The sequence below is a fragment of the Manacus candei genome, unplaced genomic scaffold (genome assembly GCF_025592945.1).
Source record: "Manacus candei isolate 608988 ecotype Guabito, Panama unplaced genomic scaffold, ASM2559294v1 h1tg000014l, whole genome shotgun sequence".
In the NCBI taxonomy this organism is placed as follows: domain Eukaryota; kingdom Metazoa; phylum Chordata; class Aves; order Passeriformes; family Pipridae; genus Manacus; species Manacus candei.
In genome coordinates, this window is record NW_026138062.1 from 54,553,101 (window position 1) to 54,570,064 (window position 16,964).

General features: G+C 36.9%; 1 protein-coding gene across 1 annotated transcript in view; it reads left to right on the plus strand.

Annotated features, from left to right (window-relative positions):
• Positions 1 to 16,964, plus strand: part of MAN1A2 (mannosidase alpha class 1A member 2) — a 134,291-nt gene that overhangs the window by 47,914 nt on the left and 69,413 nt on the right. The window contains exons 4-5 of the mRNA XM_051780282.1: positions 13,677 to 13,795; positions 16,188 to 16,268. Coding sequence (XP_051636242.1) covers positions 13,677 to 13,795; positions 16,188 to 16,268 — 200 coding nt within the window. The remainder of the gene's footprint in view (positions 1 to 13,676; positions 13,796 to 16,187; positions 16,269 to 16,964) is intronic.

Consider the following 16,964-nt stretch of genomic DNA (forward strand, 5'->3'; position numbering starts at 1 on the left):
CTTAAAAAAAAAAAGTGAACCTTTTTTGTTGGACTGCTTAAATTGCTGGAATAATTTGATGGCAGCCTCAGGGCATTATTGCAGAGGTGGGTTTCTATGGGATCTGGGTCAAGTTCTCATTAGAACACAAAGTATGGAGAGAAAAGGCTGATGGAAAACGATACACGTAGGATAATGAGCAAGCATGACAAACACTGAGCTTTCTTCAGAAGGTTTTCTGAGTTTAGCCAAAACCAGAGTAGTTGATGATACTGTTGGAATCTCTTGCTGTAATGAAATCTGATTGGATTTGCGTTTGAGGATGAGAGTAACCGTCTGAAACATGCTGTTTGAGGATGATTTGTCCCTGCACTTGTTTGATGACCTGTAGGTGAACATCAGTCCAAATATGCTTCAGAGTTTTAAGATGTATGTTTGTGGTATCTTTTACTTCAGTATGGTATGAACTGATTACTGTACCATAAGCTGTAAGGATACTTTATTGTGAGTTAAATTTAATAGTTTGTACTACTTAGTTTCTATCAGTCTTCAATCTTTATTTTTCTAAAACAATGTTTATTTGAGAACCTGAATGACTTTTAAGGAAAAAGGTAAAGAAAATAGACCACAATCCTTGGGCGATTTGGAACACTGTCTTCAGCAAACCTAGAAATCATGGGCTGTCATCTTACCTGACGCTTTCTGAAATGAGAGTTCTAAAATTTGTGGTGTGTTTTTTTGTTGTTGTTGTTTTGGTATTGTTTTTTGTTTTGTTTTGATAATTTTACTGTCTAAAAATAAAGTGAAGATGTGCATTTTTTTCAAGCAATAAGTATATGGCAAAGTATTTATACGAGTCTGGCAAAACTGAAAAATTTCCATATTACTAGCAGTGTATTTCTAAACCTGGCATTTGGATGTATTCTGTCTAGAGATGAAGACAATCTGATAATGTATATATCCATAAACAGTTATATGTCTAGATTGTTTTGAAGGGTGTAAAAAGATCTTAAGAATGATATCAAGTTTTAGTTGTAGGCTCTTGCATACAGATATGCCCATTCTTATGCACAAAGATTTAATAAAATCATCATTTTGTATTTTGTCTCACTAGAACTGTCTCACATATCAATAGGGCTTTCATGCCTCTCCTGTTCTCTCACCTTACATGCTACCTAAACAGTCAATTTAATCTGCGATGTCTTCCAGCTCTGTCTTGGGATCTTGTCTTCTAGGGGGGAAGAGAAAATTGTGAATGAAGTCAGGGTTGCATTTGTGTTACGTGGTAGAGCCTCAAGGCTGCAATGCAGTGCCTTATCTCTTCCTTAAAGTTGACCAAATGAAACCATTCTCTTTTTTGTGAGGGATTTTTGTCTGGCACGTTCAATGTCATTAATGAGCAACATGTGTCCAAGGGAACAACTTAAGGATTCAGTCAGGGCAGCTAGTGTGCTGAATATTTTTTAACTTGCCGGGTACTACTTGGTTTCTACCACCTCACTGAGTGTGTCCTGTTACCTGGCTTGTGCACAGCCCGTCTCAGCCTTTTGCTGCCCGTGCCACTGGTAAACCCTTGAGACACGGGAGAAAGTTGCTGAGCCAGCTGCCAACTGCCCACTGCCGCAGTGTAGGAAGCTCTTGCTGCAGATCTTTGTGTTGCTAAGCAATGGAGATCTGACAGTGCATTTCTCTGCTGTGCCAGAGAGCGGGAGCATCGATACTCCCAAGCCCCATTCAGAAAATGCATTTGTCAGACCACAAGGACATGGGGCTGTTGCAAGAAGGAGCTGAGTCAGGCTTAGGAGTCTGTTTTTCCAATACCTTTGACAAGTACAGTATAGCTTGGGAGAGGAGTATGATTTCTTTGAGTTTGTGGTCCTAAAAATGAGAGGCGGAATATTTCTTGTAAGCACTACAAGAAAATGTTGTAACACATTTATTTTTTTTTTTTAATTTACCCTTGGAAATATTCATTAGTTTATTAGTTTATTTTGGTTATCTGTCCTTTTAACAATTACTGGACTGCCTGAGTTGCTCTGACACTATCATCTGCTGTCACCTGATTAGTTGTAATTTACTTCTGAAGTTCACTTAATTGAATGTTGTGGGTGTCTGCTTTCATGGACCTTCTGTATTTTCTGTTTGTTTGTTTTTTTTTTTTTTTAAGCTGGCAAAATACCTGCAAAAATTTACAAACAGTACGGAGACAAACACTTTTACTGGAAGAAATTAGATGATATACCCTAAAGTAAAGGCTGAATGATGACCTTCTGAAAATATGGCTGAAAACTTCTTGTGTCTTCTCACTGTAAAATCCTAATAAAGATGGGAAACACAGCTTCTGCTCAGCATCCTTTTTCTGTGCATGAGTTCAGCCTCTGAATCCATGAGGAGGATAAATGAGCACAAAAAAAGGAATATGAGGTCTATATGTAAACAAAAATGTTCTTGACTATATGTTATCTTGATGAAAAAAACCTACTTAGTGAGCAGTAGTTCTTATCTTTTAACTGTACCTGCACAAGTAATCTACCCATCATTGCCTTTTCGTGTGGCAGATGAAAGGGGAAAGAAAATCCATTCATGCTAACTAGTAAAGTGAGGTAATTTCATGATGCAAATTTCAGGCTAATCTCTGTATATCAGGTTCTATTCAATTTTAAAGTAAATGGACCTGGCCTTAGGACAGGCCCGTGTACCTGTGTCCTCTGCAAACTTAGTAATGAGTGACTACAGCGAGACAGTGTTGAATATTACATGTACATTGAATGTGTATTTTTTTGGCCGGTAACACAAATTTTGGAAAGATAAAATTTTGAGAAAGGGCATAACTATTCAAGTTGCTGGCTTTTTTTTGTAATTAGAACAGTGTTCTGATATCGCAGGAAAAGTTTGTTCAGGTTGGATGAAAGATCAAAGATGATCATTACTCATCCTTCAAAAATTGTTTACAACAAGTACAAAGGGAAAAAAATGTAAGAGCAGAAAAAGCTTATAGTAAGTGAGCTTGTGTCTGAGTACTCTATAGCCTTACAGAAGTTTGTGCAGTGTTAGTGCTTCTGTGGTCAGAGGCAGCAAATTTTATTTAATAACTTTTAGTTTATTTTTCTTTGATTTCATGCACACTACTTTGGAGTCTGGGCAAACTTAAGAGCACTCAACATATCCCCTTATGTGTGGTTCCATAGTTTGATTTGATATTGTGTGGGAAACTTTTTACTTTTGAAGTCTGCTCACTGTCCTAGGTGACTGGTTTTGGTCTCTTATTCATCTTTTCCTCGCCATTCTTGAGTTTGTAGAACTGCGTATGCCCTCAGTTGTATGCCTTGTTTTGTATGGAGAGTCTTAACCTGTTAACATATCAGGTATGAAAAAATGTATGTATGAGAAATGACTTATCTCCTTTCCTTTTATCTTTTCAAGTTCTTTTTTTTGTTTGTTTTTAAGAGAAAGACCGAATCTTTGTTCTATTTTCTGCTGTGTTCACTGTTCCTTTCCTAGTAATTGTATTTTGTATCTTTTAGGCTCCTTATGGAGTCTAGAAAAATACTACAGGGTAGCTTTTCTGCAGTAGCATTCCTTTTCAAAATCCTAATCCACTGTGTCCAATTATATTTATTTATAAATATTTATAAATATTTCCAAATTATTTAATAAATAATCATTTGCCCAAGCATTAATCTCTATAGGATCCCACTGGTGGTTTCAACTCACAGTGATAATTGGTTGTTTATACTTATCCCATTTCCTTTCTTTATAACAGTTACTCACCTGCATGAGAATTTTTTCTTATCCTGTGGTAGGTTAGTTTTCTTAAAAGCTTTAGTTAAAGAGATATTCTCACTTTCCTTCCGTGTATGCTCTCTTTCTGTATACAAGTTCACTTCTTAAAGAGACCTCAACATTTGTCTGAAGATAAGACTTCCCTTTACAATATTTCAGACTCTTCCTCAGTTCATATAATTTAAAAACTCTTCTGATTGATGCTGCTAATTGGGCAAATAGTGGTGTGTTAACACTATTTTGCTTCACTGCAATACATGTCACACTTATTCAGAATATAGATGTTCTCTAAAACTTGTAAATGTGTGCAGGCAGGATGCAATCTGTCTGTGTGTTCCCTCAGCTGTTTTACAATACTGGTGCCATAGATAAAACAACTGCTTAGCTAAGAATCTTTATTGAATGTCATTGATAGTTCATCAAATTGTCACAAGTGTGCCTGTGCATATCAGGAAAATTCACCACGAGCAGCTGCTTCTGTTCTTTTTAATAATACAATATTCCCACTGAATTCTTCTCACCCAGTTTGTATTAGCTCATGTACAACACATTTAGGTCAGTTGTTCTCAGTGGCTTTTTTTTATGTGTTTTTGGACCAATGATGTTTAATCCTATGACATTATTCAAAAGATTGAAAATTCTGCTTTAACAGCAAAAAAAAAAGAGATGCACAAAAAAAAGGTGGAATTAGATAAACACACATCATTTCTATAACCTGTGTTGTAGAATAGTGAGGTAAACATCTGCATGAAATGGTAATGAAGAAATTAAGCCATACTATAGTTCAGGGCTAAGATTCAGATTGAGAATTTTGAGTCTTTCTAATCGCATCCTTTCCTGCTCTTCTCTTATAAACCAGATGGTTTGCTCTGAGGAAAAAAAAATTTATTTCCCATTGGAAATCTTTGGACTTAACATTTGTTTTGATTTGGGAATTATTTAGGTTCTGGGAATTCTGTTCATGAATTTAAACTTGTTTCCTATCATTTGGAATTAGGAACAGAGCGTGAAATTAAAGCTATGCAGTCTGTTTTGGACTGTGTTAAAATATTAAGTAAACAGGCATGACAGCTAAGTAAGAATTAGCATACTGAGCTCTAAAACTATATATGCTGAGGACAACCAAATGGGCACATGTACGAAGAGGGAGGCAGATGCGAGAACGCTTTGTTGTGATCTGAAGCTGGCAGATGTACAAGGCAGTTGTAATTCAGAAACAGTTCAACCACATGAGTGTAGCACTGTGCTTGTGCCTAATACACTGAATACTGTTCACTCAAGTTTTGCACCGTTCTGGTAAAGTTTTATGGCTACCACACTGAAATCAGCTCCTCTTCAGCTGTTCCAAAGAAAATTTAGAATGTGGTTTGGACCAAAATGTGTGGAAGCGGCCCAAGCTTCTACCTAAAGATAGAAAAGCTTTTGTGGCATGATGGCTCTTAGGTGTTTTGTTTTGGGTTTTGTTTGGTTTGGTTTTATGGTGTTTGTTTGTGTTTTGTAGGGTTTTTTGTTTGGTTGGTTTGGGTTTTTTTTTGGTGTGTGTGATGCTTTTCCTACTGCCTTACTGACAAAGTAGCTTAGCTCACAATTATCTGTAAGAGGTTGTATCTTGTCTGGGAAGATGAGTACTTAGCTTGCTTCGTACATCAGGTCACACAACTACACTCGAGTCCAGATAACATCTTGTTCTCTTATTTACTGTCAAATATTAGTCTTGCTTTGCTTCCTGCTGGGTTTAAGTGGCTGCTGCCAGTGTTTAGGTTCTGCATACTTCTGTGCCATCGTTCATAGGTACTTTTCCTTTCAGTCTTCCACTTCCTACTTTCTCAAAATGGACTTGATTCAGATCTGTATTTCTGGTTAGTTTTGATGGACTGCTTCATGTGCCCAGCAGATTGTCATCACCATTCACTTCTAGCACGTTATTCTTGCTTCCCTTCTGATACCCTTCCATCCCATTTAATGCCGATTTAACGCCATCTCCTCTCTCTCTCTCCTTCCTTTCCTACTCTGAACATCATCCTAATCTTTCTCTCCTGATATTGTGGCCTTTCAGTTATCACGAGGTCTTAAACTTCCCCTAACTCAGGTCATAGTTTCTGCAGTAATCTTCATTATGGTCTGCACACAGTCCTTCTGTCTACAGTAATTCAGTTTTGTGTTTGTGCTAAGAAATAAAATAACCAAAAAATATGGAGACAAATGGATTGAAATGTAGAAAATTGAAGTGGTCCGATATTAATCATAAGCCCTTTTCGGATTAGTTTTGAGGACATTAAGTCTTTGTACTAAAGAAACTGCATCCAAGTCTTGCTTGCATGACTTTCGAATTAATTTGAAGGGCCATGGAAGATTTAGTTAGAGAGCAAAGTAAAGCAATCAAGTGAGGAGCAGAGAAGAAGAATGTTTACTGTAGTATAGATTCTTAGACACTAAGTTTTAAAATTTGGGTCTTAAGAACATAGCTATTTGAGCAGCAGTTTGCTGATTAATCACATCTAGCTGTGGTCCAGTTTTTAATATATTCAAAGACTAGCATACACTTCAGTGCTTCACTCCCATTACTTTCTCAGTTATGAAATTAAGGAAAGCATTAAAATTGATTATTTAATGTTATTTATATGCTAAAGTACTTTATTGTCTGGTACAAAACATTAAGACCTCCTTTTCATGTTGTCTATTATCAGCAATTTAACAGAACTAAGCAATCAACATGCTTAGTTTCTTGTTCTGCTTTTTTAATTAGTCTAAAATGTTAAAGGCAATTGGTTTCTTCATGGATACTTAAAGGCTTATTCATTGTATTTTATGACTGAGCTGAAATCATATATTGCAGTTTTGTATTAAATGTATGGTTTCACTGACTAATTTTGAGGCACTTGTTTTCTCAGTGAAATTAAACTCTCTTGTTCAAAAGTTTAATTAATTTTCTTAAATGTTATCTTGTTCTTCCTGAGTCGTTAAGATATTTTGCAAGTGGTATGCTTCAGTAGTGGCAGCTTTATTGCCAGAGCCTCATTAGAGATACAGAGAACTGTTGATAATTGTTTGCATTTAATTTTCATGTTACATATTTTCCTACCATGTCTGTAATTGTCTGTCACATCAAGAAGTCCCGTTGCTACAGTCTGAAAGCTTGAATTATTTGAATCTTTTTTAGGAGATATTAGTATAATTTCCCTAGATCAATAAAGTCTTGCCCAGTCTGCGTTTTTCAAAGCAAGCTGGGCAGACAGGAATATCAATAACAAGAATATTTGTTTTCTTTAAGATTGTAACAACTCTTTATTGAATATCAGGCTGAGTTTATCAAGGAAACATTTTCACTCTGTTACTAGGGATTGAAACACCTGCCTATGTGAAAAATAAACTTTCTGGTTCGAAGTGTGACAGAGTATATACTTCTCCTTGGGGAGGCTTTACATCTCCTCTTTTGTTTCTGGAATCACTGTGGTGAAATTGGGAGGATCTGCTCTATGGTTGTGCACACCCAGTGGTTGGGTTGCTCTCTGGGTAGTGCTGGATCACTCTGAAGCTGAGGTCACCCGTCTTAGTGGAAATTTATCTTAGGAATGAAGATAAATCAAAAAATATGAAGTCTCAAATCAAAAAGAAAGTCTCAAATCCCTTGAGACTTTGGTCGTCTTACATTCCTTTTGCAAATCGAACCTCCCTCCACCCTCAAATAAATACACCAGTAATCAAATGCATTCTGCACCAGTAGGGGTAGGTTCTGTTTCTAGTTTCTAGGGCCCTGGAAAAAAACAAGAACTGGACATGAGTGGCTGAGACCAGGAGTATTTGTGGCAGATGAGGTCTGTTCGTATCTTACGGTTCTATTGATCACTCTGATCATCCTGTTAGCCATACTGTTTTGAGTGAAAGCCATTCCCTTACATCTAGATCTCCAGTCTTTACGCATAACTGACTATGGATTTCAGCTTTCTAATGCTTAGGAAGATAAGCATTTATATTTCTAAAATATAAAATAACTTATTTCCAGAGCGGGGATGTTTTATGACAGAGATACTTGCTGTTTGTATGATGTAGAGGCAGTTGTCTTCAATAACAACCCAAGTACTTTTACTGTATCTAACTGCTTGTTCTTCCCCAAGCAATCTTGCCAATTCCCTTAGCTTTCTTCAAAACATAGCTGCTGGTGGTGTCCACAGGCTGTCCTTGTAAACAGGAATAATAGTCTTTATTAGATTTCTGTGTGATTTTGTCACTGGTGTAGGAAATACTAAAACCCTACCTTGATTGTAAATGAACTGGTGAGCATCCTGCTTTTGGATCTGTCATCTGCAATCTTTTCTGAGTAATAATAAAATACTTCCTTCTCAGTCAACGGCATAAGGTAGAAGAGTACAAATGGTTACATGCACCTATTGGGGCTATTTATGTGACTTGGCTTGGAAGCTGAGTGGCCTCACAGTAATTTTCCGCTTAGGCTGGTTTCCTTGACTTTGTAGCAGCAGTCTGCATTTTGGTAATGAGAGATCCATTTGAATGAGCTAGATTTCCTTCAGGTTTGTTACTCCTCAGGCTGGTCTCTGGGTAAATACCAAGTGTGTTGTAAGACACACTTGGTGTTGTGTCCCAAGTGTGTTGGGACACGAAAGTGTTAGAGCACAGGCAGCAGAGAAAGGGTAAGAAGGACAATTCTCTCCCAACCTCTTGCCTACCCCCAGCTTATTCACTGTGGGGGCACAGAGCAGGGGGGAAAAAGAGAAAGCCTTGTTGCTGTGCAAGCACTGCTTAGCAATAGTCAAAATTTTGGTGTGTTATCAATACTGGTTTAGTCACATATCCAAACCACAGCACTGTACAGGCTACTGTGAAGAAAATTAGCTCAGTCCCGTGCAGACTCAGTACACCTCCACCCTCAATTTGGGCTAATGAAAGCCCCCATGGAAGTGTTTTTCAGGAGAAGTAATGAGATTTGTGTGTGGTGTATACATGTTGAAATAAGGAGTAGGTATGGGCGATGTGTCAAATAACGTTTCTGTGAAGCACCTATTTGATGACTACCTTTCAATTCAAAGTGCATGACTTCAGTTTGCTGATGCAGAGTTTTAATTTGTCATCTTGTTCCTTATTTAACTTGTCTGTGGCTCATATCTTCAGTCTTCTCTGTTCATAATTCGTCTGTGCTTATTCTCATATTTTCTCTAGTACCTCACTGCTCATAGTCTCTTCTGCTTCCACATAATAAATACACTAAGCAATTCTGTAGCTGATATCAGACTTTCTAAATCTCTACACTTATGGTATAATGAAAATGGGCTATTTGTTTTCTTCATATTCTTTTTGTGACAGAACTCATGACAATGATCTGTCTCCTTTGTACTTTCATAGTCTCTTGTGAGACTTTCAAATGGTACAAATAAACCAGTTCTTCATCTAGTGTTTTGGCATACTGAAAAAATTCTGGATAGGAAGATAGTTTTTCTTTTAGAGGCTTGATATTTTACACTTAGTCATACGATTTGCTAGATATTTCAAACTGTAGATTTATGTGCTATCAAGTGAAGGAATTATTTGGCTTATCTGAGGAAACAGACTTCTACCTAAATACAAATCTGAATTACTGTTTTGCAGTCCTTTGGAATAATACTGTTGCTTAATGAGAGTGTGCATGATTTTCTTAGTGGTTCAGCTATTTCATGGTAAATTCTTTCCATTAGCTTGTGATGGATGTTCTGTTTTATTTTGAAGAATAAGCATTGCATTCATTAGGCAAACTTCATTAAATTTGGAACTCAATCAACTAGAACTATAATTATATGGAGAGGAGACTTCTTAATCTGACGTTTGTAAAACTGAGCCTTTTTGGAATCAGTTATTATCTTATGCAACATGACTAGTCGAGCCTTTTTATTGAACAGAGGCAGACCCTGGGAGGAGTGCCTTTAGTTAGGAGGAGTGTTATTTTCCATTGTAGTTTAATTGTTTTATAACCTTTTTCACCACAGTAAGACATCTGCTCTCTCTGTATCTGGAGCAATAATAGATCAGATTGGTTGAAGTGATAGCAAGCGGTGTATGCTCCTCTAAACTGTAATCTTGTTGTTTAAGGTTACTTTATGGTTACTTTATGGCTCTTCAAATGACCACCTTCTACAGTTTAAGTCCAAGAAGGCTATACTCTTGTCCCTTACAGCAAAATTTATGGATATTTGTGTGGTTATGAAATAAAAAAACTCCCACCATCCTTTATTATGAATGGAAAGTGATTTCTCTTTGTGACTTCGGAAGAATGGTTTCTATCAACATCAGGAGGGGGGAGTACAGCTGCCTATCCATTGCAGTCTGCTTTCCCTATGGTACCACGAATGACACTAATTCAAGTCAATGATCCTTGAACACTTACTGTTTCTTCCTGCTTATATTTCAGCTAATGCTTTGCTGCATTGGTATTACTGCTAATGGTATTGCAGTGAATTTCAAGATGAAGACAGCTATGACAACATCACTGCCTGTTTTGGTTAGGTTGTAGACCTGAGCAGATAGAGAAGAATTCAGTGGAAGCTCTTATTTAGGAACAAATTAAGAATGACGTCCTTTCCACATAGTCCTTGAAGAAAACTTGAAGCAATTAATTTTACTCTTTAACCAAACTCATAAATGGTTTTAAGTTGTACTTCTACCAGAGTATGGGGCACCCAGTGTGTTACATGTGTATTGTCTTCACTGTTGCCTTAAGTCCAGGGTTGCCTTCTATTCAGCACAAGACTTCTGGGTGTGAGTGCCTCATTTTGGACTCTTCTGCCTCAGTGCCCAGGAGGAGAGAATTAACTGTTTTTGTGCTACCTGATTGACACTAAAGGAAGAAGATTGGGTAGACAATCTGTTGCAAAATATTGACTTGTCATCTCTTGACCTTTTGAAAATGTGTTCAACCAAAAGAGTTTGAAAAAACAAAGATTGTTTTTCTGAGTCTTCCTGAAGGAAGAAATACTCATGCAGAAAAAAGAAAAATAACCCAAATTTGGTTGAAAACCCCTACTTATAAGAAAGAAGAAAAACTAATAATTTATGATAGGTTGGGATATAAATGCTATCCTTAAGAGATGGTGTTAAAAAACAATTGAGCTCTCACATGGAGTCTAGAAACTATAACAGTACTGATCTGCATCTCAGAAACAGGTACCCCTCACCACTCAGGGAAGCGGCAAAGTGTGAGTAGAAGGGGCTTTGCTCAGTAATGTTTTATTTGATGTTTGTGCTTCTAGGAAATATAAACATAAAAATATGAGAGAAAGGAGTCTAAAGAGAGGAGGAGGGAGAGCTTCAACAAACTATTGGAGTATAACCCAGACAAAAGTTTAGAGTACAATGCTATGCCTTTAATTGACTCTTGGGGCAAAAAACGCTGAACAAGTCTGTTTGAGTGCTTTGGGCTGCATTTGTTTCTGCAGCTGTAAACAGCATGAAGCAGGTTGTCAGGCAATCCCTTTTGGGGACCTCTGGTTTAGGTGTGATCTCTGTATGTGGGGTTGAGGGCTCACTTTTAACACAGTGATGATGGAAGCAGATTTCTTGTCTGTATTTGGTGAAGTCATGTTGTTCAGTCATTATGAGATGCATTAAGGAAACTGTGGACACTTTTGGTCAATTCTGGAGAGAGATCTGTTCTGCTCTTTCTGAATGCATCTGTTTCATTGGTAAGATGGCAAAAGTAGTCATGTACTCTTGCATTTCCATGGCTCTTTTTTCATGGTTCTGTGCAGAGAACTCCATGAAAAAGGTGATTTAAATTTGTGAAGGTATTTTCCTGCGGACTGGCAATTAGGTATTCTTGTGCCCAACATACTGTTGTCCCACAATGTGGACACTGGAATGTATTTCTGAGATCTAGAAAACCGTGGGTGATTGTTACTGTGGTGTTTGAAATTTTTTGGGGGAGGCTCAGGTGTGGGATGGCAGACAGTGACACACCCGTCCATTCCCATGCAATGTGTTCTCCTTATCCCATGCCAGTTGAATAATATGAGAGCTTACTGATGTGATTACCACTGTGTTTAACTTACAAGGTTTTTATTTTTTGAAACTATTACAAGAGGAACTTTCAGGATTTCCCAAGGGTATGTATCCCTATTTGTTCAGACACTTTGTGTATTTGAAAGTTTTATCAACGTGGTTTAAATAAAGGAACAGAAATTACTTTGAATGTGTCCTGGAATCAGTATAACACATTCCAGTTTCATGTCAAAAGATACTTTGTCAGCTGGTACTGAAGGTAGTCCTTATATCCTGGTCTGATTTGCATATTTTTGAAGTGATATATTAGATAACTGTCACATTATGCTTATGAGAAGGTGTGAAGTTAAGTGCAGTGCTGTAGCTCTGCTCAAAGCAACCTCCACCTCAGGACAAGCAATGGAATTTGGCTGAAGGCATTAAACCTTACAGTACTTACGCACCACAGTGAATTCATATCCTCAGAGCTATAGGTGTGGATGGTGGCCAGTTTGTCAGAGAGTGTCTTTTAATTAATCTTGCAAAAGGTGGTGTGTCATGATCTGTACTTGAATATTCTTAACAAATACCACTAACTATAGGCTTTCCATATCTAATTGAAATTAATTAAAAATGATGCATGACTGTTTCTTTAGAAATTAGTTGGTGAGATACTGTTGTATCTGAGATACTGTTTAATTTTTATTATTTGGGGAAAGAAGTCCCTGAAAATGGAGTTAAGCTTGCATGTGTGTCAGTCATTTAGGTTCGTGAAAGAAATACGATGGGGTTGTTCATTTCACTCAGTTATTGTTATGCTTGAGGAAAAAACAATAACTCTAACCATGTGAAAGTCAGAAATGGCATAGAAAATACCATGCAGGAACACTGCTCTTTAGAGATTCCATTATGGGTGAAAAGCACATTAAAAAACCCCTAAAATAGGGCTTAGCTTGTTAGGACACTAACTGTCATTAAATTGCTAATCATAGTAATTGTACTGGTTTATAGATTACTGGTATGAACAGTGAAATTTGACTATTTTCTTAGTGCACAGGACATTTTATACACTCTATGAAAACAAATAAAACCGATGGTAATTTTTGCTTTCCTCTAGAAACAACGATCTCTGCCTGCTGAGGGCAACAACTTAGGTAGGGGTGGCCCAAGGAGACCAGTGCTAACATGGGCAATGACTCACTACCCCATCATCCTGGCTCCCTTGTACAAGCCGATGAGTCACTCATCAATCAGCTCTAAATTGCTGCTGTTTCAAGTGAATGGCGTTTTAGGGTAAAGCACCATTGATTTTTATTTGTCTTTCAATGCTCCACTTGAAATGGTGACAGTTGAGAAAGCCATTAGCAACTCAGGTTGTGGAACCCCGGAGAAACTGAGGTGAACGTCTTGGGACTGTGGCTTTCTCAGTCAGTCTAAGCCAGTGCGTCCCTGCTCATCAGTCCATGCTTATCAGTGATAAGGTAGCTTCCATAATGGCAAACTTTGAACATTTCAGAAATAAATGTTGGGAAATGCAAGACGTTACTTCAAGTACGGATTGTTTTATCTTGCATATGATTTTTTTTCCCTAATGCTTCTGTCCTAGAATTCCTAGTAGCTTTTTGAAGCTGAATGTCTTTCTGTCCCTTTTTTTTGTGTCGAACTACAGTTGCTCAAGTTCAGGTTAGAAAAGCAGATGAGAACAACTGTTTTTCCATCTTTAGTCTTCTTTTCTCCCCAGAAGCCAAACTGTTCCCGAGTGGTGCGTTGAAAGAGAAATGGGAATCTTCTTATGTACCTGATATTCCTTGCTCGTTTTGATTATTCTTTGTACTGACATCTTTGTAGTAACTTTGCTTTGCTACTGCTTCTGTTATTTTGTCATGTTTGTGATGTTTAAGAAAAGTAATAAAATAATCACTTGTAATATAAGTTCTTCTTTTTGCATGTAGGAAACTCGCAAATGGGTGCTACCATAGTAGATGCATTGGATACTCTTTATATCATGGGGCTTCATGATGAATTCAGAGAAGGTCAAGAATGGATTGACAAAAATCTTGATTTCAGTGTGGTGAGTAAAGCTTGCCCTAATATTTCTCTAGTCCTTTTTAGTGTCCCCCTTGGGGGAGACAGAAGAGGTCTTTCAGCTGAAACTTAAAAAACATATGAATCAAAGTGTCATATCTAAGCTTTAACTGAGTTCTCTGTGTATCTAACTTTATTTTGGAAAAAAAATATACCTCAACCCTTTTGCACTTACAACTGTAAGTAAAGTAATGTCTATATATTGTGTTTTCAAAGTGCAAATTACAATTGGATAATGGAAGAACGTGTTCTGTGAAAAGCAACAGGGCCTCAGAAATGAAGGCAGAAAGGTGAAGTTTTATTAGCTGATAGTAGTTGCAACTAACTGAGCTATGAAAGACAAATTTCCTCCAAGCCAGTGTGTAAATTACTTAAGAATACAATCTCTTCTTCTTCTTCTTCAATGTCCTTAAGTGTTTTAACACAAAAAATGCCACCTGAGTTGTTGAGTTTTCCTTTTCTATCGCAAGAATTTCCCAGTCGGTCATACAGCATCTGACATTCTTTGCGTATGCAGAGTTTGGAAACATTACATGGAAGAAATGGCTCTATTTTAGTCTTATTGATTAGTGTTCTTATTACTAATTTTGGGACTGTCACAGACTCTGTGATGGAATTTTTATTTCAGTCCTTGGATTTGCCTATGGTTCCAAAAATAATTTTTCATTCAATAAATGCACATAATTAAATGTAGATATACACTCAGAATTCAGCAAATGCTTACTGTTGGTTTTATATCTTATCCTACTTTTCAGAAATTATTTGTTTCAGCTTTTTCCTTTTCTTTTATACATCAACTGTCTGGCAAATGTTAAAGAAATTTTACTTTGCTTTTTCAGTTAGTGCCAGATAATTATTCAGTCTAAAACTGAAGATCCTAAATATATCAGAGACAGTGTAGACATAATGATACCATTATGAGGGTGAACTAAATTACTTCCATAACTTTTTTCTGTTCTAAGGCAATTTCAATATAAATTTGCAGAATTAATCTAGGATTTAGATTGAAGAAATTTACATGACCCACCAGGGTTCAATTATGTCTTCCTATGTATGAGAAACTATTTCTGAAGGTTAATGAGTTGTCCTGTGTATACACTAGACTTGAGTAACTTCCTTATATGGTTTGAAGTTTATAAATACGTAAATTTGTTCCTCTTGGATTGTTTTACTTGGAAATGGAAATATTTTGTTTCACTTCACACTGTACCATTGCATGTGTGATTCATGACTTTAATAGCTATTAAGTGGAATCATATGCTGCATTGGTGTTATTTTTCTTGTATCACTTGTTTATGAAAAAAGAACAACCTTTACTAAAAACTCATATTTGGGAGTGTTTCAAACTTTAGGCTTTTAATCATCAGTGCTATTTGAGGAAATCTTTAAAGTACTCATATAATCTTTCTGAAATAAGTAATACATGCAAAATGCATTGATTTTGGACACAAGCAAAATGCATATGACTGGAGGTGCCCTGGAAATAACATGAAAGGAAAGGCATACCTATGGATATATTTCATCTGTGTGTGAATTGGTGAGTCAGCTTGTACAGTGTACATTCTAGTGACTTTTCTGGATAAAAGGAAAAGTCTGCCCCATCTCAAAATCTCTTAATAAAACTGCATTTCTGTGTCTAATGGGTTGAAGAGAAGTTTACGGGGGAGACAGATGGAGTGTATGTGGGCAAATGAGCGAACGGGGCACAGAGGGAGTCAGAAAGATATTAAAACTACCTGGTTCTTCTTAATTTTTCTGTCATTAAATGAGTCAGAAGATACTGTTGAATTTAGCCTGAGGATATTAGTGTGGAGGAAGGCAATAAAATGGTTTGTTCTCCTGAGTTTCTCGGTGGTCTTGCAGTATTTCTTGTCATAACATTAAATACATAAAGGCTGTTCCTAGACAGAAACTGTTAAAATGGAGCTCTGAATTTTAAATTGCTCATTAGTAATTCAGGTTAAGAAAGTGCATTATGAGAATTCTATAATTATTATTCTGCTTTATCCTGTAAACCTAGAAGATTTGGTGTTATGCTTAAACATAAGAGAAAAGATACTGAATTATGGAAATATGTGGTCCTTGCCTTCTTTCCCACCATCCCCAAGTTACTGTAATTGCACTTTGTGGTGATAGTATGAGTAGAGGGCAGGAGAAAAACTAAGCTGATTTAAAAAAAAAATCACTTGAAACTGTAATTAGAATTATCATTTGATGTAATGAAGATGTGCACAAGAATTTCAGTATGGATCTAGAAACTGAAACAGTACAGACCCTTGCATGTAGGTTGGTTTAGGATATCTACTTGCCTCTGCCTTGATTTTTTTTTTCCTTTGAATAAGAAATTGATTATTATTTATTCTTTCTTTCTCTTCTAGAATTCCGAAGTGTCTGTATTTGAGGTCAACATTCGCTTCATTGGCGGTCTTCTAGCAGCATACTACCTTTCAGGACAAGAGGTAAGGAGACTGGAAGATGTCTGTGAAATTCAAGGTATTCTGTGAAGACCTTTCTAGAATTTTGATTTCTCAGCAGTTTACAAACTAATTACAGGAGTCAGTTGTCCAAAATAACCAAATTCTTAGAGTATGAATCTTTAAAGCTTGCTTCTCTGCAGATCTGGCACCATTTAGGACCCTTTGTTAGAGCTTTGAAATGTTTCTTTTATCAAGATGTTTTCAGAAGATATCTACTCAAATAAGCATCAACTTGAAATGTCAAGTGAAATGTCAGCCTTCTCATGCCAACAATAACTTGTTTTGATGTTCCGTAACTTCATGGAGGGAGAAAGAATAGGTTTGTCACTTGTCTTGCAAGGCTGTAGGTTTGCTTCATCAAAGTACTACACAATCTCCTTACCACTTTCTCAGTGACAGACTGATAAATAGCAGGCCAATTTTGTCCTACTTTTGAAACTTCTATTAAAAAAGATCAAAGACTGCTGAGCGTGTATGCAAGGACATGCTTATATTGAAAAAATGCTTTTACCTAAAAACTTGCGACCATGGGCTTCTTTGGTCCCACAGTCACATTGCTGTGACCTCTTATTTCACATTCTTTGACAGGACTGGAGCCTGACCCAAACTACAGATTAAGTTATAGCTCTTCTCATGTCTTAGCAGCTACCTCTCTTTAATTTGTTGCCTGTCTGATTT